Here is a 26,528-nt window from a genome sequence, read left to right as displayed (position 1 = left end):
GTGGAATTGTCATGTGTACATGCATGTGTAATAAACAATGTATAATATACAGCTTCATATCACATATAAAAGGGAGAACTGTACCATTTGTTCACTCTCTGTGTCCAGACAGCTGGTCACCTCATCCAGGATGAGCACCTGTGGCTCTCTGATCAGAGCCCTGGCGATGGCAATGCGCTGCTTCTGACCGCCCGACAGCAGACCTCCCCTCTCTCCCACATCTGACAGGACAGAGAGTTATGAATGAATAAATTGTGTTTACTTAAACTGTGTCTTTATTTATTTATTTGTTGCATATGTGACTGTACAAAAGACACAAGAAGGGTTATTGTCCTAAAACAGAATAGGAATCAGAACATTTAAATATGATAGCACTACATTTGCACCATATTTGAATTACTTTGAACTTTTTGTCTTGGAGGGTACCTGTGTCATATTGTTTCTCCAGCTGGGAGATGAAGCCATGGGCATTGGCTTTGCGGGCCGCCACTCCTACTTTCTGTAGGGAACACTCTCCCAGCCCATAGGCGATGTTGTCTTTCACAGAACCAGAGAAAAGCACAGGTTCCTGGCCCACCATGGCAATCTGTGTGACACAGCCAATCTCAGTGTTAATGCCTAGAGCTATGTCCCTGCCAATATCTTTGCTATCACTTGTGCAATCACTATCAAAATGGTGATTGAGAACAAAACCTTTTAAAACTAGGCATCATTGTCATATAAGTCCCACACTCACCTTTCTGTGCAGATATTTGTGCTGATAATTCTGCAGTGGCTGTCCATCCAGGAGGATCTCTCCCTCCTGGGCCTGGTAGAATCTTTCCAGCAGACTCACACAGGTGGTCTTGCCGCCACCTGAGGCCCCCACCAAAGCTGTCATCTGCCCTGGCTTCAGTTCAAGACAAAAGTCCTAAAAAGAGAGAAACACAAAAACAGTACAAACACCTGTTATCTGTCATTGTCACAAACAATTCAATGAACAACTGACATTCAAAATAATTTGGATATGGAATATTAATATATAAATAATGCTTCCTTACCTTCAGAACCTTCTGGTCACGGCGGGTAGGGTAGGAGAAAGTGAGGTTCTGGAACAGGACATGTCCCTTCAGAGAATCAGGCTGGAGGGTTCCCTCAGTACAAACTTCAGGTTTCCTGTCCAGGTACTCAAAGACCTTACCAGCTGCACTCACAGAGTTTAGCATGTCCCCAAATATGTAAATCAAGGTCTGTGGAATCAGAGGATACAAATATAAATGTTAGAATTTGTTTACATTATAAAAATGGTTTCTGAGCATGGATTAAGCCTGGTAATAGACTAAAAGAAAACTTCAATGAAAATCTCTTTTAGTTTAGGATCAGGGTTAATCCATGTATGGGAAACCGGCCCTATGCCATGCATATTCACCTGTTATGTTAACAAGTCACATTGCAGCTATGATCTGGTTGTAAGCATAAAACAAAAACTAGCTCCAGAACCCATTACAATGCCAATGTCATCCACAATAATTGACAACCTTTAGAGTTTCCAATGTAAAACACGAGACCACTTTAGGAGCAGACTTACTCTAATATTATCAGCCAGATCAGACTGGTACAGGATGAAAGACACCAGATTCCCTGTGCTCATCTGTCCCGACTGAATGATCAGTCTGCCGTAGTACAGCATGGCCACTTTCATGCCAAGTTCTGTAATCTAACAAAGATAAACACACACACGCATACATTACAAATAGGTAAATATGAAATATATGTGAAATTAATTTCATATTTAAATTAATATGCCATTAATTATGTTAATTAGCAACTAATTATTGTGCAGATGCTTTTCAGCACTCTTACTTGCCACTTGCACACAAACATGAAATAATGCATTAAAAATATACTTATTTTAGGAAAGCAAAACAAAAATCTGTCAAATCAACAAAACAATCAGACCAATTTAAAAAAACAAAGATATACCCTTCGGACAAGCAGATACACTGCTCTGACAGTGTCCCTTCGAGTCTTCAAGTTGTGAGTGCCCATCAGACAGGCATCATAGCGACATGACTCGCTCTTCTCTGTTTTGAATCCTCGGACAGTCCGGATGCCTGAGACGGCCTCTTCTGCAGCATCATTAGCTTGGGCAATAGAGTCTTGCACCTCTTTAGAGAGTTTCTAATGGGAAAATACAAAATACTGAGTTCTAAAAAAATGCAATGTGATGGTGTGTGCAGTGTGCACTGGGCACAAACATCTGTCGAACACGTTTACTCAGCACCTATCAGACATGGGTATATAAAAAAAACAATACATGGTTCTTTATTCACTATCTACCTATCTATCTATGACACATTCATGGTATCGGCATAGCAATCTTCTTATTGAGAGGTGCATTTCTTCTAAAATAGGAAGAATTCTTCCCTATTCTTGTCCTATTTACTACTACTTACTTATGGGCAGCCGTGGCCTACTGGTTAGCGCTTCAGACTTGTAACCGGAGGGACGGCTAAAGTGCCCTTGAGCAAGGCACCTAACCCCTCACTGCTCCCCGAGCGCCACTGTAGCAGGCAGCTCACTGCGTCGGGATTAGTGTGTGCTTCACCTCACTGTGTGTTCACTGTGTGCTGAGTGTGTTTCACTAATTTCACGGATTAGGATAAATGCAGAGACCAAATTTCCCTCACAGGATCTACTATTTTTCCATTCCCCTGCTTGTATTTTAAATACCAGCAAGAGATGCCCCTTCCCACATAATGATGAACTACAAGGCCAAGGTTCCTGTGAGCTTCAGGAGTATTTCTGATACCAACCTGGTAGAAGGTGTCATATATGTTCTGAAGAAGGCCAGTTAGTGGTGTCTCCATCAGCATTAGCAATGTGAGCTTCCAGGACAGGCTAAGCATCAAAGAGAGCATGCCCAGGGTTTTGATGAATGTTCGGAGCAGGACATTGACATTAAGAGCCACCGCTCGGGCCATGAGATTGGTGTCTGTGGACAACCTGGAAGTGAGCTCACCTGCAGCAGATGTACAGAAGATGTCATTTCCATGTCAGACACATTATTTCAACAATATCAATGTCATTTCTACACTGATTCAGTGCATAACCCAACTGTGTACAAATCATACCTGGTAATATGTAAATAAACAAAGACTTACCAGTCTTGGTGGTTTCATAGAAGCCTATCTCTTGACTAACAAGGGATCTGAACAGCTTGACCCTGACTCTGCAGGTGAAACTGTTTATGGCACACATGAAGAGGCCGCCTCGACACCCCGCACTGATTGAGCTGTGGCACAAATGAAGGATTTGCATTGACCGCTTTCAAAACTGCATGTAGTGCCTACAACAACTAAAGAGATCTCATATGGGCAAAGAATTGCACATCACCATTATATTTAATTAACAAATCCAGCTTTGTATGACACAGTTCATCCCGCTTTTGAGTACACTGACCTGCCTAAAGAGAAAAGGCCCATGAACAAAATAGCAGTCAGGAAGTCATTCCACTGGTACTGTGATCGCAAGATGTCAATCACTTGTCCAGTGTAGAAGGGAATGAACATCTCACCTACACGCGCCCACACACACACACACAAAGAGCAAGTGTAAACATAGGTTGCTAGCATATAGGTAGCATTAAAAGTTTTCAGAGTGGAGTTATACTTACATAGAACAGCTAATGAAAGGAAGACGAACGCTCCAAAAAGAAGGATATAGTCAGGTCTATAGAGAAGGATAACTCGCTTAAAGAGCACGCGTGATGCAGTTTGTCCTTTCTTCTCTCCATCACTTTGACAACTTTTGTCGGGACATGACAGCTCCCAAAATATACAGGCTGATGCAGCTGCAAGAAAATTTAACAACCAAAACCACGATTTTTCAAGTGGATGGCTGTCAAACAACACCATGCGTCCAGTCCAAAATATAGGACCAAGAAGACAATGAGTTGTTAGCATGCGTTTTAAAAAAACGCTTGACCCATTGGTGACCAGATGTGTCACTCCATGTAATATCACCCATCGTATTCCCGACGAGACCCACTTCCGCAACAAATTCGTATACGTATTTTCTTCATGAAATTCACCCAACAACAATCGGTGATCTAAAACGTAATACACTATGAAGTCCACACATACCGCCAAAGTAAAAACGTAAGCACAGCGCATCTTGATGTCAGACTATTTACCTTCCAAAACTCCACGTGCTGCATCAGAGGAATTAAGAACTAAACTATTTCGTCTACAAGACTCCGTTTTCGCATGAACCGGCAATGAGTAACTAGCCTACGATCTCTTTCGGATTGAGATTGAAACGGGTAACATCTTAAAATCACATTTTGCTTTCAGTTTCAGTAGGTGGGATGGGAAACCCCTCTGCGAGCAAAGCAGGTTATAATGGAAATGGCTTGGGGCAATTCCACGGAAAATGGTATCTTTGTCACATCCATAACGCCAGTGAAATGCCTTGGCATTTGTATGATGTAAATGATGACGTTCATTTTTTGTGAATTTTTTCTCATGTACATTCTTCAGCCAAAAATAGCAAATGCTCAAATTTCATGTAATCATTCACATCATACCATCACATTTTATTGGCGTTATGGATGTTACAAAAAATATATTTTTCCATGGAATTGCCCCTCGTGTGCCTATCAGTGGTGTAATATTGATAGGCAATATAAATATTGCATGCATATGCAAATAGATTTGGGATGGATAGGCTATGTTAATTATTTATTGTTTAGTATAAAATAGCCTACATTGAAAGTCTCTAAGTGTCTAGCTTCTAACTACATTAGGTAAGACCGTAAGACATAGAGCTGATATAAGCAGGCCATAAGTGGCCACAATGAGTAGATACAAATTCTCCAGGCACTCCAAAACCTGCTTCTGACAATTCTGCCTAGCAACAAGCGAGTCATCTTGGGAGTCATACATTTTTAACTTTGTATCAAATCATAATTACAAATTAATCATAATCACAAATTAATCATAATCATAAATTCAAGACATACACAGAATATATTTCATAGTTTATTAGCAAAACGTTTTATATCCAACAACTACGCCTACTGATCAAAGAACTTTGGCAAGTCATTGCCTAGTATGCATTTCTCCTCCGTGCCTGTTTCATCAATGGTGACAAGATAAGCCACACCACCACTGGAACCATCCCGACTCATCGCCAGTGTCAGAGCTGCAATAAGAGACAGAGAGTGAGAGAGAGCGCAAAGCTCATACTCGATTAATAATATCATATACAAGGATACAAGGATACAAGGAAGTTTATTGTCACATGCATATAGTTACTGGAAGTAAGAAATGCAGTGAAATTATGTCTGGTGTCAGCCTATTTGTGCAAAGTGGGGGTAAAAAGTGTAGTAGATTAGGGTTTAGTAGATTAAGTGGCAAGGGCTGCATAAGAAAGGTGGGGAGGATTGAATGGGGGCACCAACAAGGAGCACCCAAGAGCAACAGGGGCAAGGAAAAACTCCCTTACCAAGGAAGAAACCTTGGGCAGATCCACGGCTCAAGGGGCTAACCCAACTGCCAGGGGTCTTGGTGTGTGTGTTGGGGGGATATATATATATATACAATCAATAATACACTTTCTTCTTGGAAAAAATAAGAAAATAATAACTCACCATTCACAACAAACTCCTGAGTCTCTCTCCGGCTCATGCCCTTCCGATACTCGGCGTCCACAAACCCATATATGTATGAGCTACCAGAGCCACCCACAGCAAAGGGCTGCCTGGACAGGAGGCCATTCAGGGTCACATACACCTGCATCACGAGAAATGTCAACAGGGTCATGTGAGAACACAGCCATTCTATATATCCTCATATCTTCTTCACACACAGAGAATGGGGAGGGAAAATATTAACATAATAAATAACAAAACACAGAATCTGACTGAGCTGCGGCACAAATAGCATCCAACATTTAGGTCCAAGTGGACACAGGGACCCAGGCTTGAATCCAATCCACAGTAATTTCAGATTCCTGTTTACCCTGTCAGACTTATTATCGGATAATGACTGACGGACAATACATTGTCCATTACTTGCACACTCCATAAATTTGACCTCATAAGTTGAAACTTGCTTGAAAATGAAAGAATCTCAAATAATCTGCTGTGGGGAATGTGTACAACATCAGTTTGGACATATGCACACTACTGCGTAGGTGAAATTAAAAGGACAGACCAAAGGTAAAAGAACACAGAACAACAGTAAAAGTTAACAGAATGATATAAAATAGACCTGACCTGGCCGCCTTTTCTCCTGTCCCAACCGGCAACAATGAGATGTGCTGACAGTTCCTCTTTGTACTTGTATGAGATGTTCTTCACAAGGGTAGCCGCAGAACGAACAAGGGGGTCTTCCCCCAGTTCAACACTGTCATTTAAAGCACAAAGAAAGAAGTTTTCAATATAAACGTTACCTGTTTGAGACATTATACCTGGGGCCCTGTGAAATACTTTAGTATTAGTTTTCATCATCTTATCATATGCAATATAGGCAGAATTCTCCCATTCACGGGTAAGTTGTGTGTAAGTTCTTTTATATGCACTTTCAGTTACACGCATTCTCCCATTCCCGCTTCTGTTGCACCCACAGCGTGCAAGTTCAAAATTAAGGCGGCCTTATGAAAATGGACTTTCTCATTGACCTTCTGAATGCCAGAGACACAAGAATATAAATGATAATTGCTGCTCGACTATAGTGCAGGTCTCTGCGCAAGTGTATGGATGACTTCGGTCAAGTTGGAAAGAAATGGACAGATTCGAACAAAGGCTATGGGATGATGACCGATGATGATGACAATGATATGCCACCTTGTGACACTGCAATTGGAAAAAACATAAAGCGGTAGGTCTATCAGCATATTAAGCACCAAATTTGATAATGTAATGTAGTAATGTTCTGTGTAACCTACATGTATTTAGAACTAGGCCTACTGCTGACATCTAGCAATATGGTGTTTCACCTTGTAGAGGCGCTCGACTTCAATATGGTCCTCAGAGGTGCTAGCTGGAAAAGTGCTTAAGTCAGTGGCAGAATGTACGCTAGATATAAGAAATGCCCGAATTTTGGGGAAGCTCCTCCCAAAGCGCGTACCTGGCTCAATGGCACATAAATTACAGACTTAAGTGATTTGCCCCCCATATCCATGGGAAACTCTGGGAGTTTTTTACATTTCTGAATCATGGTCACCAAGTACTGACAGTACAAAAAAAAAAAAAAAAACAGTGCTACCTAGCTAAAGTTGCTGCAGCCAACAGCTAGAGTATCCAGGCAGCTACAGTGCTACACTCTGGGGGCATTTTTAAAATCATGCCCCCAGAGAGGATGATTTAAAAAATGCCCGGTGCTCGGTGACCTCAAGAAACAGAGATCTATCTGAAAAATATCTGTCGGAGTTCTCCTTTAAAGGGAGGTTTAAAATAACCTGGGCGCTATTTGTTGCTGATAACGGGTTCAAACTTTCATTTCAGATCAAAGTTACGTTAATTCGAGGAGTTTTGAGCTAGATCTGCACAGTGCTGCAAGATCGAACACGCCCGCTGATTTGACACTACCAGACCAGGAAGCCAGGACCCTAGGTTGTTTTTACTCCAGAGTTACACTTTAATACAGAGATGGTAAGAGATAAACTGAGGATATTGGCTGAAAATCAATGACATGCATAACCTTAGTGAGTCCTAAGAATGTGTTTTATTACACACCTGTGCACATCCAATTGGTAGTTGACAATCTCAGCAATGGTCTGGGCATCAGCAGCAGATCCGGACAGAGCACAGTAGATCTTATCATGGAGGAGGGAGAGCTTATTCATCACTCGGTTTACCACTGACGCACTGTGAAAAATGTGTGTGTATGTGTGGCAGAGAAATAAATGGGAGAAAATCAGCAGCAATGAGTACACTTAGTCTTCGTTTATCTGTTTGTTCTGTGTAATGTGTAGTCATAGCTGTAGCCTACTGTAGCCTACTGTCTTGTCTGTGCACTGTTCTGGCCTGGGTACCAGCTTGCAGGTGCTATCAATGGATAATATAGTCACGTGTTCTTTTTATTTTGTATCTTTTATTCTAGAATAAATGGCTAGGGACAACAGCTTACAGTATTAACAACATTTGGTCTGTCAATTAATGAGCATTGTCCCTATCAAATAAACAAATAAATAAAACACTGATACACTGATTACAATACGTCTGCAACTGTAAATCTTAGTCATTTTGCAAAGCTTAAGTGTTAACCAACTGGTTATCATTCCAATGTATCCACAATGTTGCTTAAAAATGTGGGGTGAAGTTGTTTCCAGACGTTATGCACTTCGAAACAAGTCGATATTGCTGCAACATAGACATAGGCCATACCCTGCAGAAACGCGAGAGTCAGAGCCTAACACGATGCCTCCATCAAATTCAACACCTATGATCGTAGTCTGTGAACAAAACAAATTAATTGTAAGGAAGATAGGCTATACAATCCAACATTCATACATTTGTAGATTAGCCTACAGGCTATATTGTGCTAGGCCTACTACGGCTAGGCAACAATAATGACACTTCTTATGTAGGCTACTTTTTAAATCTTAAAATGGTGAGATTACATACCCCAGTTTTGACCTCCTCCGAGAGCCAGCACGGTCCACCGGATTCTTCCAACATTTTCTTCAATGATTCTTGGCTTCCAGTGAAGCGCTTGTGTCAAGGGTAGCCTACTTGAATGTGCTGTGCTGAACACGGTTTATATGATCTGAGTGACGCAAATAGGCATCCAGAAAAAAGAGCCGAATCAAGCTAAATCACCTCACAAGAAGATCAGTAGCCTAGTCACAACAGGACCGTTTTAAGAACGTAGCCTAGTCTGCTTCAAAATGTTGTTAAAGTCTTTTAGCATTCCACCATTTTCCGGGTTGAACTATAGTGAACAGAAAATGAAACCATAAGCTGGTCGCGTCCTTGTTGCCTCTTGCGTTTCTGCTGCATGCTGACCTGGTGTGCTCATCATAGTCCTTGAGCCAGACACCCAAATTTCGATCATTCTGGAGGCTATCATTTGAGAGGAATAAGTCTCATAGTGATTTTTGACAAGATACCACCCTATAAGATATTATGTGATTGCATTATGTATTATTATGAGGGTAGCTTTTTGTGTTTAGCCTAATCACCCTCATCAATGTCTCTAAGGCTGTCTGCAGCCTGCAGGGATTCATATCCTTTTTTTTAAATTACAGAATAGATTCCAACCTTCCAGAGCTGTTTGTTCACATTAGCCATACAATATTTTTTGGCATTGCAAGTTTTCTGAAATTGTATAGGCCTAGGCACGTAAAACGACCCATTGGTTTCTGAAATATGCAAACATGTGTGTGAGCCTACATTTCAAGTAAAGAATCCATAACACTGGGAAAAGTCAGGTTTAAAAATCTTCTTTTATTGTTATTATTTTTTTTTTATTTTGGACATAGAGTGAAATGTTAAATAAATTACAGTGGGTATTTTGAATTTGGTATTTTGAATAGATCAAAATACTGCCAACAGTCATAAAAAATTGAATTTAATCTAGGCTTGCCATTTTCACAAATCTCCATTAAAAACGTAGGCTATAGGCCTACAAACTCTGTTTCCAGGTACAGCCTAATCAAATGCTGGAGGATGTTCATGTCAGCAATTTCAGGAATAGCTTTTCATTAATATCAACATGAAAAACAAAAATAATTATTGCATACATTAAATTAATGCAAATGAAGACTATTTCAGAATAATGGCTCATTTACATATTTATACACAACATTTCAGAAAACTTGCGATACAAAAAAAATATTGACTTAATGTAAATAATCAGCTATGGAAGTTTTGTGGGGATTATTAATTAAGATTTTTAGCATAATTATCTGTCATACTCCTGCATAGGCTATAATGGGGGTGGTGGTAGTGTAGTGGTTAAGGAGCTGGACTAGCGTGCAGTAGCCTGAAAGTTGTCGGTTCAATTCCCGGCTTCCACTGTTGTGCCCTTGAGCAAGGCACTTAACCCCAAGTTGCTCTGGGGACAATGTGATCCCTTGTAATATAACTGACATATGTAAGTCACTTTGGTCAAGAAGTGTCTGCTAAATGTAATGTAATGTAATAATTGATAAAACAGTGTGATAAAGCTATACTATCAATCCAATGCTATCACTTATTTTCTAAGGTTGGTATACCTTGTGGAAATTTGTTTTTATTAAATGTGGCCAATATCAGATTCCTACCCCAGTGAGATTGGTGATAGATCTTGACATTGCCTGCTTGCACAAAACAAAAACAAATACACATGCACAGCATTCAGCTAACAAAACTGACAAACTTTACTTCCACAGAGTGATGCGATAACGCACAGGGAGCATGCTCACAACTTCTCTGGTGCTCCAGTGAAATGTTTGGAATTCCACCAACGCAAAATTCTGACTAATGTCGATCAAGAACTGTATCTATACCTACGTACCTAAGACCTGTATCGGATTTATACCACATATAGAAGTGGTCCAAATCAGAATTTAACATTTCAGATTTCATGTGACTGTTCACACTGTTTGGACAACATGGTTATGGAATTTAGCTGTTGTCCAAAGCTACTTACAAAAGAAAACAATACAATAGTTAAAAATGAACAGTAAACAGTTTTCAAAAGTTGGTAAGACTATATTAAGGGAAATAGCAATAATAACAATGTCAATACAATATCAACAATCAATAATGAAAATAAACAATACCATACACATACAAACCGTAACTCATGAACCACTTAATTAATTAATTAATTAAGTGTAAGCTGAACAGATATATCTATGGCTTTAGACCTCTTTTGAAAGACCCAAAACTATCACAGGAATGCCTAATACTGGGCAACTTATTCCACCAGCGGGGAACCACTGAGGAAAAGTGTCTTGAATTTGACCTATATGGCTGGTCAACACAACAGACGTTCAGCAGAAGACCGCAATGGGCGGTTGGGGATGTAGAGCTGGATCATAGAATTGAAATAGCAGGGAGCAGATGGTAAGTGTTCAATAGGCCAAGGTGAGAGATTGAAATCCTGCCCACTATGAACAGTAACTAAGAGAGGAGTTATATGTGTCCGGTTTAGCTGATTAACATGCTGCAACATTCTAAATCAATTGTAAAAATCTCACTACACAAGCAGGCAGGCCAGCTAACAGTGAATTACAATAGTCCAGTTTGGAGATGACCATGGCCTGTACAAGAAGTTGTGTGGAGTCTTGTGTCAGATAAGGTCTGATATGCCTAATGTTGTAAAGGACAAACCAACATGCTTTTGCTTGTTGTGTCACGTCAGGTGACAAAACAAACAAACAAAAAAAACAGATTTAGCCTGGTAGTGTGAACCTAGCCTTATTCCCCTCACATGGTACCGATCAACCCCACTGACTGAAATAATTGGTTGTAGATGATCAACCTCCTGATTTAGCCAAAAAGAGTAGTCAGTTATTATCCAAAACATCACATAATCATCATTTCCGAAGTCAGGGGTCGGCAACCTTTTCTCTTAAAAGGGACATTTTTTTTACCAGAAATAAAAATAAATCTGTCTGGGGCTGCAAATATATCAGAAGCATTTTAAAGAAATCAGTTTAAACATCTCTATCTTTATTAGCCTCAGGCATATGGTATGCTCACCATATTCTGCATATGTTGCATTGTACAGTATAATATCTTCACAAACTGTTAATGTGTTGGGACAGCTTGAAGCTTAACAATATGAAATTGTTAGAAATATTTTATAACTTCCATTTATAGAGAAAGCCAGGGAGCAACTAGAGAGGAGCTAAAGGGCTGCAGGTTGCCTACCCCTGTCCTAACTGGCACAGATTATGACAAGACTGAATAACCAGCCGACACTAAGCCAGATCAGTTTATAGTGCGTGGGTCAGACCCAGCCCACTCTGAGCTATATCAGTTAGTTATACAGTCAGAGTTTTCTGGTCACAGTGTGTGGACCAGAGCAAATTATGTACATTTTGGTATGGTTGGCTATCACATACTGCATGTCAATGTAATACCTGCACATGAATGACTGATAAAGGCTGTGTAAAAAGAAATATTAGCATGTAAAATAGGTAATCTATTACTAGAAATGTGAAATGATTGCATGAAAAGATTGTTTAAGATCTGCATTAATCAGAAAGAAGAGCATAATGGAAATGATCTAAGGTTAATTTAGTCTGCAGGCTTATCAGTCTTTATAATGAACTTTGATATCAGATGGAAGTCAACTTCATATGCAATCATAAAAGATGGTCTGCAATAAAGGTGCTCTGCTTGAGGTTGAATATCTGACTAATCCGATGACCTAGATAAAAAAAAAAAAACTTGTTGAAGTTACTGTATGTTTGCAACCTAACAAATCTCACAGGGCCTGTCAACAGAAATTAGGTTAGAGACATGAAAATATTTTATATTCTATCTGTTAGAAATAGATACAGTTTGTTTTGTTTACCTTGTAATTCTACAATATTTGCAAAATGTAGAAAGTTATTTAAGTTAGAAGTTAGTAAAATATTTGTCAAATCAAACACAAAGTCAGAGATCATTTTATATTTTATTATCCAAAGATGACCAAAAACTGCCAAAATCAATCATTAATTGTAATTGTAAATGCACCAGCTGGTTTTTAAACAGTGTGTTTCTACTCGTCATGGAATTTGGGAAGCTTGTCTCCAGGGATGACCACATGCTCGACTTCATCTTCCGTGATCACTACTAAGTGCACCACACCACCACTGACATTATCTCTTCCCATGGCCAGAGCAATCGCTACGGAGAAAGAGAATGTAGAGAATTTATTCATTATTTACCAACTCGTCAAGCTGCTTATGCTGTGGATAATACAATAAACCAACTTCATCATGTTTATGTCTTAATTAACATAAAAAGAAATAAACAACACATATATGCATCAACACCAGTTTACTCCAGCCTGGCTAACACCAGACCGATTCTCAAATTTCACTAGAGATTCAGAATGGGTCTGGGGACCTTCCATTCACTTCCGATTTCCAAGGGGCGTAATCAGCAGTGAAATTAAACTTAAATTGGTACATTAAGCTCATACAACACATCTTTCTTGTAAACAAAGATTTTAAATGCAGTTGTTTATTCAATTTCAAAGAAAATACACGGCAGTGTTGTTTAACACTGATGCCATCAGCACAGCCTGGATGTGTTGAACAGCGCTGCTGAAATAAACTGAAATGCTAACTGGTTTGTCTGGGTACGTCTTTTGTAAATTACACTTTATTTACCATTGGTGGCAAACTGTAAGCACTCCTCACGGCTCATGTCAGGTTTGTACTTGGCATCAACGTAGCCATAGATGTAGGTGCTCCCCGACCCTCCGATGGTGAAAGGTTGACTGAGCAGCATCCCACCCAGGGAGACAGTATATACCTGCGTGGCCAAATTGAGAATGGTTTGGAACTTTCTAACGCAGTTTGTCAATTTATGTGCATTATGATGTCCAGACTGGATTTAAAAAGAAGTGTGAGCAGGATTAAATTGATTATTTACTGCATACTGTAAATCCAACAGACCCCCATCACCATAGCTGGACTGAGGATGGACTCACCTGTGGTCCTTTCTTCCTGTCCCAGCCTGCAGTGATGAAGCCTGCTTGAAGTTCATCTTTGTTGTGGTAGCACAGCTCCTTCATTACAGAGGCAGCAGCCTTCACAAGAGGAGGGGACTCCATCTGGATACTGCCGCATAGAGGTTTAAAGGGGACAATAGCAAGTTTAATGTATTAATGTACTATTATTGTATCCACTATCAGATTTTTTGGAGACAGACATTTAAATGAAGTTAAATTGTCACAGAGACATATAACCAGAGTGAATTTGGGAGTGAAAAGGTATTTCTTTCTACATGGTGCCTTTTTAATTCAGTAGAGACCTAAGGCACAATAAAACACTGTGCTTACATAAGGGGCAAGGCCCACATACCAGCTAAACCTCATAGCCAGGTAATGCTAAACTCTCAAGAGCTTCAACTGCTCTTGGTCTGGCATGGTTAAAATCTAAAGCAAGACAAAGTCACTCTATTTTGGAGACTTTTTAATGAAAGCATGGAATAAAGTAGAACATGGTTCAAGGTGGGAGGAACCAACCTGTGGAAAGATAGCTGGAATTTTGCCATTTTTGTAACAGCCTGTGCGTCTGCTAAGGAACCAGCAATACAACAGAATATCCTGTCATGGACCTGAATAAGCTTGTTGATTGTTTTGGAAGATACATACGACCTGAAAGAAAGGTTGAGGAAAAAGTAAAACATATGTTTCAAGCTCTGTAGTTATATATATATAACTAGGTCTATATATTTAGGCCTACCCTCCCATGGATGCCCTGGAGTCAGATCCAATGATAACTCCTCCATTGAACTTAACTGCTAATATAGTAGTCTGAAAGGGAAAGAATGAGATATTCGCCACATATCACACATATCGCCACTGATGATAAAAATAAGCTGTCATATACAAAATATAAAGGAATAAGCTTTGCTGGTACAAACCTCAAATGATAGCTACATGCAAACAATGAAAAATTAACCACATGAATTTATTTAATTGTAATGTGGACATCAGTTGCACACAAATAAAATGTTGAAAATGTAGCCTATGCAACATTTCTCTTTTGATTTACAAAAATGATTCATGCTGTCATAGCCCGATTTGTGCAACTAATTTCAATTAAAAAGTATACATGAATATACATGTTACTTCAATAACATTGTGTTATAACAATATGCATATGTCGTTTCTTGAGATTCATTAGATGATCTGCCTAAGGTAGGCCAATATCATGTATTCAAACTTAATCACTGAAAATGAACATGTGTCAAGAACCCACTGATAACTTCAGCATGCTCAATCTATGCACTCATATGCACTATGCACTCATAAACATAACTTAGGATACAACCCAGTTTCCTATAATTTAGTCTACATTAACAAACACATGTGAAAACTTTAGGCTGATTGCTGCTTGATTATCTTAGTGTTCTTCTTGCAAAGGCTTATGGGAACACAAGTGGTGGTGGCACAGGGATCCCATTTGCCTCATTCTGAAGATGCTCAGGCTTCACATTAATATTGACGATTCTGTTGGATGAATTATAGTTAGCCTAATTCATGTAGTGACAACCCATCATTTCCTTTTTTACACAGTAGGTAGCTTAGCCTAGGCTACTTCATTCAATTGGACTGAATGGTCAATAATGTCAGTTCATAGGCCTACAAGACTAGATGAACTGACTAGATTAGGGATGAATTTACAAATGGGCTTGTGATGATAAAGTATCAACTTGGTCTACTAAGACTATGAAAATAAATCTAATCTAACAAAATTCTAGCTCAAATACGAAAGTGAAAGTTCTAACATCTACTTTTCGTTTATTTTAATTTCGTTAAAGACCAAACGCCGCATCGACCTGTTTTAAAGTTTTAACACACAGCATCAATCAGACGTGTGTAAATAGGAATGTGCATATAAAACAGGTTAGGCTATCCTATCCTTATTCTTCGTAATAGGCTAGTTAATTTTACGCGACGTAAAGTTGTCGACCATGCCATCGTTATCACACCAGACAAGAAAGCTAGGATACTTACTCCGGTGCTGACACCTTTTACTGTTGAGTTTGAAATATTTCTGTCCATTTTTAGTGACCGTCAAGTAAGCTTCCTCAAGATTGAAGGCTTGCCATGCAATCGACCTACAGCTGAAAGGCACAGCGACCTCGCTTGATGCTGGGAAGCATTGCGGGGTGGATTGGTGAGCCAAACATTCAGAAGGGGGAAATTCGTACTCCAACATGGCACTGTCTTTCGTTCTTGAAACACCTGTAACAGGTTTTAACTTTGAAAATTCGACGAGGTGGGTGAGCCTGTCTTTTCTCTGATATATTTTGCAAAGCATTCTTCATATGGTAGGCCTATCTTGTTTTTGACAAACTTTATGATGTTAACAATAGCACTTTAATATCAAAAGTGAAAGTAGCCCATTTTGAGAATTTCTTCTTGAACAAATGCGCCAGTTCGTTTACTGTCTGGCTGGACTTGCATGTGTTTTTACATTTTGGTGATGGCGTTTGTTCATCAGTGGACATGCATGCAGCCTATATGCCTTTTATACATGGTCTGCCTCCAATGATCATCTCATCTTCAGAAATGCTAGATTGGAGAGTTTACTTGGGGAGGTGAAAGCCAAGGCACCTAGCCCACTCAAAACAGGGACTACCATCGCAGGAGTTGTTTGTAAGGTAGGCTAACCTAAGCATAAGTATAGATTATAAATAAACTTGGAATTTACAGTCGTGAATGTACACTAGTTGTAACAAGTCTGAAAACACTTACAACCAACAGTGGTAGTCTATGTGTCTGTTTCTTCACAGGATGGGGTGGTCCTAGGAGCAGATACTAGAGCCACGTCAAGTGAGGTGGTGGCTGATAAGATGTGTGCAAAAATCCACTACATTGCTCCAAATATATAGTGAGTAGCCTCTTATGTGATCACACGATAGACAGTGATGCTGTTGATACTTAACCAACAAGATTTCTTTAAACACCCTCAAATCTGAGATTAGATTTTCATCCATGAGTCCACCACCCATTTTATCATACAACAATTATGTATTATTTTAGGTTATCAGCCTATATAAGTTATTATACAGTATGTATAACTTTTTTGTGTGTAACTCTAATGTTATTTTTCTGATGCTTGATCATGTTCTTTCTTGGTGTAGTTGCTGTGGTGCAGGCACAGCAGCAGATACAGAGAAAACTACAGAGATACTCTCCTCCAACCTCACAATCTTCTCCATGAACAGTGGCAGGAACCCACGCCTCATCATGGCAGCTAACATCCTACAGGATATGCTCTTCAGGTGTGTTGGTTGACGAAGTAAATATTGATGGTGCAACTCTATATAGTGATTCCATGTAAATCATAGAGTTTTATCATGGATAACATGACATTCAGCTTACCTCTCCATTCTTTTGAGTTACTGAATTGATTGATGGGTCAGATGAACCAAGTATCATTTAAAATGCTGGTTACAATTAAAACATGTATTTAACTGTTAGAATAGAAGGCTGAGGGGAGATTCACAATGGAATAGATTAATTCACCTTGTAATGTAATTCTGTTACAATTAAAACATGTATTTAACTGTTAGAATACAAGGCTGAAGTGAGATTCACGATGGAATAGATTCATTCACCTTGTAATGTAATTCTGTTTTAGACAAGCTCCAAATGAAACCACTCAACAATATACGTAATGCCTACATTTATCTTTTAGGTACAAGGGCCAGATTGGGGCCCATCTGATCCTTGGAGGGGTAGACTGCACAGGGAGTCACCTTTATACTGTTGGGCCCTATGGAAGCATGGATAAAAAGCCTTATTTGGCCATGGGTGAGTATGGATGTCAGGGGAAATGAAATGTGCATTCAGCGATCGTACGGAATTTCAAGAATTTTGTCACATTCCACAATGTCTTCCAATGTTAGCAGGGATATACCAGTTTGTTATGCCTATAAAGTCATTTTGAATTTTGTCTTTGTAGGGTCTGGAGACCTTGCTGCTTTGGGAATACTAGAGGACAGGTTCAAGCCTAATATGGAGGTATGACTATTCATAATAATTTCAGTTCAGGCCATTATTGTACTGTTGACTATTGCTCATGACTATTGTTATGCATTTTCTCCGCTGGCTCGTCAGGATCCGGTTTGCCCTGTCGGGACTTATTTTCCCGATAATGACCGGCGTTCTATACATTATCCCTTACATAACAGAGAATGATGTAGCCTATACATTAGTCCATACATTGCAATTACAATTGCAATTCTGCTTCCTGTTTGCTACCTCAATTGAAATGCAAGTGAAATTCAAGCATTGAATTGGAATTTAAGAGCCTGTTTCAATTCAATTATGAAATTTTGCACAAGCCTGCAATCTTACCCTCAAACATGTGTAACCCTCAGATGGAGGATGCCAAGACTTTGGTGCGTGATGCCATCCATGCTGGCATAATGAGTGACCTTTGCTCTGGAAACAATATAGACATTTGTGTCATCACCAGAGAGGGTGTGGACTACATAAGACCCTATCAAGAATCAGAATATAAGGACAAGAGGTGAGTTATGCCTGTCAGAAACGTTGAGTTATGTGCACTGATGTGGTCTTCAACATTTGATTTATATCAGTATATCAATACACCATGCAGTATTCTGATGTGTACACAGGCATTCCTGTTACACACACAGCACACATGTACACAAAACCCTACTGGTTACCTTTAACTTTTCTTTTTAGGCAAAGGAAATACAAGTACAAGCCAGGCACAACTCCTGTTCTGAAAGAGAACGTGGTTCCCCTTGAAATTCAGCTAGTGGAGGAGACCGTACAGCGGATGGACACAGCTTAATCATTACAACATTAAATAATTTGCCAGATCAGATGTGAGAATGTGTCATGTCTGTCAACTGCTACTGTAACATGTCCATGGAATTGAAAAATATATTTGGAATATTAATAAATGTATGGATATTTTGGAATGCCATAGGACCACCAGCTGTTAGCCATGAAATGTGTAGTTTTAGATGTATTCACAAAAGCAAACATCTCCGCATTAATCTGTATATTGGAAAATCAGTAATAATTAATGGTTTGATATGTTGTTGGTATGGTGACAACAAAAATCTGTCCAAACAGAGTCCAAAAAGTCCAAACAGAGTCCAAAAAGCATTGTCTAGGCAAATTCTGATCCCACCCTAAGGGCCAAGGTGGGAATTATTTTTTTAGAGGTGGACATTTATTCTTAGAACTCTTTTGGCATTCCCTCAAAATATTTTGGCATTCAATCACAGTAGTTTTATGTTCCCTCCTAATACTTTTGACATTGTGAGGGAAGGCAAAAAAATATTACCAACATATCTCTTCACTGGCTCTGTGCATCTGCAATACAACTCCAATCATATTTTTCAATATTGAAAATAAAATGTATGATATTTAATGTTAGGCCTACTTGTGTGTTCTTTGGCTAGTTCATGATATAAACTTTTTCATATGTTCTCATGAGAGTTCAACAATCTTCTAATTCTATAAAAAGGATGGTCATCTACTCCAACATATAGTCTGTGAGTGGGATGATTTGGTCACAGTTTTATGAATAAAAACCTCCATGCTCAGACCATGGATTCCATCTGTTTCTCATGCAGGAAAGAGCAAACCTAAAATGGTAACGTCTACCCAAAAACAGATGACGCTGGGCAGGTGACACTGTCATTGGTCTATAGAGCGATGGTGTGGTCACAAACAGAAATTCAACATATTTCACTAACTTAAATTTTCTGATAATCACACTCTGTGTGTTAACAGAAATAATTAAGACACATTCTCTTCGATTTTAGAAATATGTTTAATCACGTATTCTGAGTCCAGCTAACAGGCCAACATTTGTGTAAGGCTAGAATTCGCCAATCCTACAGACAATGAAAACTTGATAATCGAGAGCGCACACTGCAAAGTCCTTTCGGTTTCGACTTTCGACAGGTCTACAAATCCAGGAAAGAAGAACATATTTTTTCGACAGAAGAAGTATTTCTTTAATATATGTTTTTTGATATTTGCTATATCGCGCATCAAGTTTTACAACAGTATGGCACTTCTTGATGTCAGTGGATTTAAGTCTCAGTCGGAGCTAGGAGCTTTCAGAACTGAATCGTTGCAACAGTGGAACAGAGCAGATCACTTTACTTTTGGGTCTAAGTGTCAAGAATTTGCCCTTCCTGTTGGAGTAGATGTAAGTTATTTCAAAGAAAGCATTATACATAGGATAAACTGTAAGCTAGATCATAGATGTCACATTCCAACTCAGTTCCATTGATCTGAGGGAATCCACTAAAATAATAGAAAGCCGGTGATTGTATTGTGGATATGTGTGGATCATATCACTCTTGTGCTGTCTTTATCTCAATTCCGGTGCCCCTGTGATCAAATATAGAGGGATTGATTGACGGACAGGTCCGCACTGATTCTCCAAACATTAGCCTATACGCGCAAAAGACGCACAGTCTCGCTGGAAACAGAGCTGTTAACAGCGCTTCATTCAACACTCACATTTGTGTTATTTATTCTCTATGTAAATTGAAAACCATGTGTTATACAGCCTGTTGGATTTCTGAAGTCATGTAGTGGCGAGAACGGTGTGTCTATAGACCTGAACCATGGGACAACAACGCTGGCTTTCAAATTTCGCCATGGTGTCATTGTTGCTGTTGACTCTAGAGCCTCTGCTGGGCGCTATATAGGTAAGTGCAGTTGTTGAAGATGCTAAATTTATAGCGCATGTTTTGGACTGAATCTATTATTCTAAAGGCTCACAAAAGAGTAAGTCAATATTGTAGTGCATCCTGTGACTCTCCATTCTCTTTCATAAAGTTAGTAGCATATGTTTAAATTTATAATAACCTAGTCTGTAAAATGTAACAATTAGTTAATCAACATTCATAGAATGGGAAACATGTTTATTGTTCCACCATATTGGCATTGTTATTGTAGGGTATGGGGATCCCTTGGGAAACCCAAACAATTATTAGTGCACTTATTGTTTTATAGTACAAGAATTTCAGCAGTGATCTCTTTTCACAGCATCAAAGGATGTCAATAAGGTGATAGAGATAAACCCTTACCTTCTGGGGACCATGTCTGGCAGTGCTGCAGACTGTCAGTACTGGGAGCGGCTGCTGGCCAAGGAGTGCAGGTCTGTTCCAGCCAGTTTCTTATGCTCCTTATGCTCCTGAAATATCTGCACAGAAACCTGGGATATTCATCGTCAATCTTTATTAAGCTGTGTCAGGGCTTCTGTATATTTAAGTCTTTCATCAGGCATGTCCACAAGGCGTCAGACAAGCCAGAGTGGTGTAGATTTACTGAAGTTTGAGACCCAGGCCTTGGACTGGCTGGACATGTGAAAATGATTATGCTATAAAGTTTTGTTTTCTTGAATATCAGTCAAATCAGAACACTGAACATCCAGATTTGACAGAATCCAGTGTTGGATGCATTTTCACACTGGTATATACACAGTTATAATATATTATAATTTAATAATTATTTAATGCTTTGAATGCCCATAATTATACTTTGCGATATATTGTGTCTTGATATATTGATACATTGTGTCTCAGGCTTTATAAGCTCCGCAATAAGGAGAGGATCTCAGTGTCTGCTGCTTCTAAGCTGCTGTGCAATATGATGCTGGGATACAGAGGCATGGGTCTCTCAGTGGGCAGCATGATCTGTGGATGGGACAAAAAGGTATGGCTCACAGAGAGTGTGTATGTGTATGTGTGTGTGTGTGTGTGTGTGTGTGTGTGTGTGTGTGTTTGCAAGAGGATGAAACAACTGACACATACTGTACTGTATAAAACAAAATAATATAAAATCACATACATCATTTCAAGTTGATCTATAGTGTTCTTTCACTGTGCTTACATTGATTTATATGTAAATCATACAGAAATAGTTGCATATTGTCGTCATAGTTCTTGGGTTTTTATGATTGGGAAATAACCATGGGTCAGATTCAAACCAGAGTCAAATGTGCAGCCACTTGCACTACAGCACCCCTGTATTATTATCATCTTAAGGTGGTTTCTGCATCTCTGTGTCATTTTGTGTATGTTTGTTTTTGTGTCCACAGGGCCCAGGTCTCTACTATGTGGATGATAATGGTACCCGCCTCTCCGGACGCATGTTCTCCACAGGCTGTGGAAATGGCTATGCATATGGCGTGGTGGACAGTGGCTACCATGAGGACATGACTGTAGAGGAGGCCTATGAGCTGGGCCTACGTGGTATCACCCATGCCACACACAGAGACGCCTACTCTGGTGGAGTGGTTAACAGTGAGTCTCCTAATATGACAGTTAATCAGAGAGTATAGTTTAATCTTAATTTAAATTTACTTCAGTAAATAGTTATTGGTTTGGTCTTTTGGTGCTTAGCATATTGCATCCAAGTGATTAATATAACATTTTACAGAGGAAAGAGAAAAAATCCAAACTAAGCAAACAGATATAACTGTGCATGCATATTACAATTTTGCTTTTGTTTGTCTGTGAAGTGTACCACATGCAAGAAGATGGCTGGATTAAGGTGTGCCAGGAGGATGTGTCAGAGCTCATCCATCGCTACAGGAAGGGGATGTTCTAAATGTTACAAACCAGTCCACACCTATTTACACCATAAAATTCACAATAAAATAACTCTTTCTCAATTATTGTGTTGTTTCACATTGTGTGTTTCTACTGATGTACTAAGCATGGATTGAGTGGCATAATCATTAATGAAGTTCATACTATATATATTTACACGGTATATACAGGTAGAAAAGTTATTTTTTCCATAATTTATTTAAAATGTTAAACTTTCATATATTCTAGATTTGTTTCATTACACATAAAGTGAAATATTTCAAGTATGTTTTGTTTTAATCAAAAATCCAGTATATAAAAATATTAGAATAAAGAATTTATAATACAGAAATGTCGACCTGAGAGCGCTAATCAGCTAATTAAGTCAAAACACCAGCAATGGTTTCCTGAGTCTGTAATCTCTCAGTCTGGACAGGGCAATGGACTTTTCCACAATATTAAAAATTGTTTAGATGCAGGTCATGGCTGTATTTTACATACGGCCTGTGTGTATGCTCCCAATTGGGACGACAGTGATTTTATAAACAAACTTTTCTCCACCCTCCCGAATGTTGACAACCACCTCATAATAGGAGGAGATTTTAATTGTGCTGTAGAACCTGCTTTGGACCAATCCTCAACAAATTCCCCTGTCTAAAACAGCCACAGCTATCAAAGTAACATATAATGGAGGAATACAGTCTCTGGAGATTTGCAAATGCAAACAGCAAGGTTTTTTCTTTCTTCTCGTCAGTACACCAGACTTACTTCCGAATCAACTTTTTTCTGCTGGACATTAAGTTAATCCCCTCGGTTAGACAGACAACCTATCACAGTATCATTATCTCAGACCATGCCCTTGTCTCATTTTACTGACTGCCCTGTACAAGCACAGAACCTGGTGCTTAAATCTATGTTGTCCAACCCAGAGTTTACAGAAGCAATTAAAGAACATATACAGATATTTATGGACACAAACTCTTCAGAGGAGACCACATTTGGAACTGTCCGGGAAACACTTAAAGCATTTCTGCTGGACCATATTATCAGCTTTGCTGCCCACAATAATAAAAAACAACATGCCATATCTCCCTCTCTGGACTTATTTCAGAGAAGGCTAAAATTGCAAAGCATGTTTGACCTGGCTTCTACTGCAGAGGCAGAACAACAGTTGCTTAAAGGCAAGCCATCTGGTTTACGAGCAGGGTGACAAGGTTGGAACATTACTGGCCCATCAAATTTGCCAGTTTTATGCTTCACAACAAATATAAAAAATTAAAGACCTATCTGGGAACTTTATCGCAGACCAAAAAAAGATTAATGCCATATTTGCTCTTTATTATAGCAACCTATACACTTCTGAATGCAACCCAAATCTTGAGAGTGTAGCAGCGATTTTCCAAAACCTAGACTTTCAGGTACTCAATGAGTATGATGATGGGCGGATTTAGAATGCCCTCTGGTACAAGATGGAATTCAGGCCGCTATTTCTAGCTTGCAATCAGGAAAATCGCCAGGGCCTGATGGGCTACTGTCACAGCCACACCAAGCTCTCCATCAACCACGCCCACTCTTGACTCTACTGAAAACACTGCTTCCCGCTCACTCTCCCCTGTCTACTAACAGGCCACACCTGCCCTCGTTGTCCCTCGTTTGTCCTAATTGCCAGCACTATGTAAACCCCTGTGCTTGTTCACTCATTGTCTGGCTTCACACTGAGCTACATGGACTTCAGCGCCTTGCATCTTGCAGAGAAGAAACCCACGAGTTAAGTTGACTTTTGTGTTTGCCTTTTGGACCTTTGCATTTCTGTGACATCGTTGGACTCTTGCCTTGTTTCCCTTTGAATTGATCCAGTAACTCCTATGTTTGAAACTACTCCTTCCTCTGAGAATTGAAGAGTCCTGTTTTCAGTTTCTATGTTTGAATTCCTGCAAACCAACAAGTAAAATCTCAGAACTTGGCTTCTCTGTGCCTTGAGTCTGTGTCTCGTAACAGCTACCTGTAGAATTCTACAAAAAGTTTTCCAGGGAACTCACACCTCTATTGCAAAACATGTGTTTAGAATCCCTAGAAAATAGCCAGCTGCCACGTACATTACGCCAAGCATTTTGCCTTATACCCAAAAAAGAAAAGGACCTCACACTGTGGATCTTATCGACCAGTTTCACTCCTTAACACCGATTGTAAAATTATTGCCAAGGGTCTTGCTAGGCGTCTTGAGAGAATCCTCCCCTCTCTCATATCACCTGATCAAACTGAGTCAATTCAGGGCAGACATTCCTCCTCTCACATCCGCAGGCTCTTTCACATTATTTTTACTAAAGAGACTGTGGAGGCACCTGAACTGGTCTTGTCACTAGATGCGGAGAAGGCATTTGATAGGGTGGAGTGGGTTTTTCTTTTTGAAATATAAAAAAAAAATTGGATTTGGCCCAAATGTTATATCCTGGGTAAAATTATCATATTCTAACCCTCTGGCCTCAGTACGCACCAATGATATACCCTCTATATTTCCCTTTTTGATATCTTCATTGAACCATTGGTCATGGCATTCCGGAGCTGTATGACTTTTAAAGGTAACTCTTACCTTTAGAGAGGGCCTGCCTATTAAAGAGGGGCTGCCTCACAAAATTTCAGCCTATGCTGATATATTGCTTATCATAACAGACCCAGACATATCTCTACCAGCCATTCTCAACATTCTGGAACAGTTTGGAAAACTCTGTGGCTATAAAGTTAACCTGGAAAAGAGTGAATTGTTCCCTGTTAACAGTGCAAGAGAGATATAACATCCACCTTATGTCAAGATGATTGATGAGGGGTCCCCTAATTGAGGTCAAAGGTCAAATTATAAATTCGCTGATTCAGGGGGGCGTTACCTTCCAGATCATTCTTGATCACGTGATGTAGGCGTGGCTTATGACGTCATGATGAGGAGGTCTTATTTCTGTAGACGTGGCTTATGACGTCATGATGGGTAAGTCTTATTTCTGTAGGCGTGGCTTATGACGTCATGATGGGGCGATCTTATTTCTGTAGGCGTGTCTTATGACATCATACAAAGGGGTGGGGGGAGTTGTTTTTCTGGAACTTTCAGCAACGTGGGTGTAACTTTGCTTTGTACCTTGAAACCGTAAAAAGAGTTTTTTTTTTTTTTTTTTTTTTTAATTCATTTAAAATGTATTATTGAAAAATAAAAAAGAAATTAAAATAAAAGTCTGTAAAGCACAACCAGAGTGTGAGAGGGGCAACCGTGTTGAACCGTGTTGAACGGTTAAGTTTACCGGGTGCCTGTGCGGCGTGCGTGGCTTGCGAGGGGCTCTGAACTCTGGGGAAGCTTGGGATTCCTTAGGATTCCTCGGTCCTAGTAGCGGGGCAGGCAGGCAGGCAGGCAGAGTCCCTGGGATGAGGCTCCGCGCGCGCGAGACAGAGACAGAGAGAGAGAGAGAGAGAGAGAGAGCAAAGTCCGGAGCTCTTAGACACAGAGAGAGACAGAGAGCAAAGTCCGGAGCTCTTAGAGACAGACACAGAGAGAGAGAGCAAAGTCCGGAGCTCTTAGACACAGACGCAGAGACAGAGAGCAAAGTCCGGAGCTCTTAGAGGCAGAGAGAGAGAGAGCAAAGTCCGGAGCTCTTAGACACAGACGCAGAGACAGAGAGAGAGCAAAGTCCGGAGCTCTTAGTCGCACGTCTTCTCCCTCCGACGGTCTGACTGAAAGTGGCCGGAGAAGCGGGAAGGTTTAGGGGCGTGATCAAGGGGTTGAACTCGCGCATGCGCATGTATGTTGCAAACGTAGGGGTATTCCTTAACCCTCAAGTCACGCTACGTCATCAAGCACGAGGTTCGCAAACACGCGGAGAGAGGATAAAAAGGAGCAGATGCAAACGGGCCCCGGTGACCTTTTTAAAATTATCCTTCTCTGCAGCATCAGCGCTCATAAGAGGTGAAACCTAGGTTAGCCATTGTGTGAAAATGGCTGAGCAGAGAATTCCTTCTCCTGCACGGAGGGTCCCGTTACAGCCTGCAAAGCCTTATGACCCTCGATTGAAAGTTCAAGCACAATAGCGGGTAGTGTAGTATTACATACATGTAGCACATGTTGCAAACGCGGACATTCCTTAAGCAGTAAGACACGCTGCGCCGTCAAGCACGAGGTTCGCACGAGGGTCGTAAACACAAAGAAGATAAAAGAGCTAGAGAGAAAGAGCTAGAGAGAAGGAGCAAACATGGCTGAGAGAATGAACGCTAGCGGCAGTGGAGGAAGAGGCTCACTATT

General features: G+C 39.9%; 5 protein-coding genes across 5 annotated transcripts in view; 2 read left to right on the top strand and 3 right to left on the bottom strand.

Moving 5' to 3' along the window:
- LOC125285690 (antigen peptide transporter 2-like) overlaps nucleotides 1-4,275 on the bottom strand; it is a 5,291-nt gene extending 1,016 nt beyond the window's left edge. The window contains exons 1-10 of the mRNA XM_048230229.1: nucleotides 3,656-4,275; nucleotides 3,442-3,556; nucleotides 3,144-3,274; nucleotides 2,796-3,001; nucleotides 1,963-2,160; nucleotides 1,568-1,696; nucleotides 1,041-1,229; nucleotides 737-910; nucleotides 427-586; nucleotides 64-221 (exon numbers count right to left, since the gene is read on the bottom strand). Of these exons, the coding sequence (XP_048086186.1) occupies nucleotides 64-221; nucleotides 427-586; nucleotides 737-910; nucleotides 1,041-1,229; nucleotides 1,568-1,696; nucleotides 1,963-2,160; nucleotides 2,796-3,001; nucleotides 3,144-3,274; nucleotides 3,442-3,556; nucleotides 3,656-4,154 (1,959 nt within the window). The 5' untranslated portion in view covers nucleotides 4,155-4,275. The remainder of the gene's footprint in view (nucleotides 1-63; nucleotides 222-426; nucleotides 587-736; nucleotides 911-1,040; nucleotides 1,230-1,567; nucleotides 1,697-1,962; nucleotides 2,161-2,795; nucleotides 3,002-3,143; nucleotides 3,275-3,441; nucleotides 3,557-3,655) is intronic.
- A 765-nt stretch (nucleotides 4,276-5,040) lies between these two features.
- LOC125285236 (proteasome subunit beta type-9-like) lies at nucleotides 5,041-8,958 on the bottom strand. The gene is made up of 6 exons (XM_048229572.1): nucleotides 8,612-8,958; nucleotides 8,372-8,439; nucleotides 7,721-7,852; nucleotides 6,260-6,389; nucleotides 5,633-5,774; nucleotides 5,041-5,184 (listed from the first exon to the last, which is right to left on the bottom strand). Exons 1-6 carry the CDS (start codon nucleotides 8,663-8,665, stop codon nucleotides 5,057-5,059), a joined length of 654 nt encoding a protein of 217 aa, XP_048085529.1. The 5' UTR covers nucleotides 8,666-8,958; the 3' UTR covers nucleotides 5,041-5,056.
- A 3,705-nt stretch (nucleotides 8,959-12,663) lies between these two features.
- Nucleotides 12,664-15,772, bottom strand: LOC125285302 (proteasome subunit beta type-6-B like protein-like). Its single transcript, XM_048229703.1, has 6 exons — nucleotides 15,660-15,772; nucleotides 14,383-14,453; nucleotides 14,163-14,294; nucleotides 13,626-13,755; nucleotides 13,303-13,447; nucleotides 12,664-12,814 (listed from the first exon to the last, which is right to left on the bottom strand). Exons 1-6 carry the CDS (start codon nucleotides 15,705-15,707, stop codon nucleotides 12,687-12,689), a joined length of 654 nt encoding a protein of 217 aa, XP_048085660.1. The 5' UTR covers nucleotides 15,708-15,772; the 3' UTR covers nucleotides 12,664-12,686.
- A 67-nt stretch (nucleotides 15,773-15,839) lies between these two features.
- Nucleotides 15,840-18,834, top strand: LOC125285455 (proteasome subunit beta type-7-like). Its single transcript, XM_048229910.1, has 8 exons — nucleotides 15,840-15,924; nucleotides 16,216-16,309; nucleotides 16,442-16,539; nucleotides 16,793-16,933; nucleotides 17,350-17,465; nucleotides 17,617-17,675; nucleotides 18,035-18,186; nucleotides 18,366-18,834. The coding sequence occupies exons 1-8, from the start codon at nucleotides 15,863-15,865 to the stop codon at nucleotides 18,475-18,477; spliced, it is 834 nt and encodes a 277-aa protein (XP_048085867.1). The 5' UTR covers nucleotides 15,840-15,862; the 3' UTR covers nucleotides 18,478-18,834.
- A 635-nt stretch (nucleotides 18,835-19,469) lies between these two features.
- Nucleotides 19,470-22,332, top strand: LOC125285456 (proteasome subunit beta type-8-like). Its single transcript, XM_048229911.1, has 6 exons — nucleotides 19,470-19,854; nucleotides 20,221-20,362; nucleotides 20,703-20,814; nucleotides 21,242-21,371; nucleotides 21,757-21,961; nucleotides 22,180-22,332. Exons 1-6 carry the CDS (start codon nucleotides 19,711-19,713, stop codon nucleotides 22,266-22,268), a joined length of 822 nt encoding a protein of 273 aa, XP_048085868.1. The 5' UTR covers nucleotides 19,470-19,710; the 3' UTR covers nucleotides 22,269-22,332.
- Nucleotides 22,333-26,528: the final 4,196 nt, after the last annotated feature.

The sequence above is a fragment of the Alosa alosa genome, chromosome 20 (genome assembly GCF_017589495.1).
Source record: "Alosa alosa isolate M-15738 ecotype Scorff River chromosome 20, AALO_Geno_1.1, whole genome shotgun sequence".
In the NCBI taxonomy this organism is placed as follows: domain Eukaryota; kingdom Metazoa; phylum Chordata; class Actinopteri; order Clupeiformes; family Clupeidae; genus Alosa; species Alosa alosa.
Note: the sequence above shows the minus strand (reverse complement) of the source record. Positions and strands in the feature narration are given on the sequence as shown.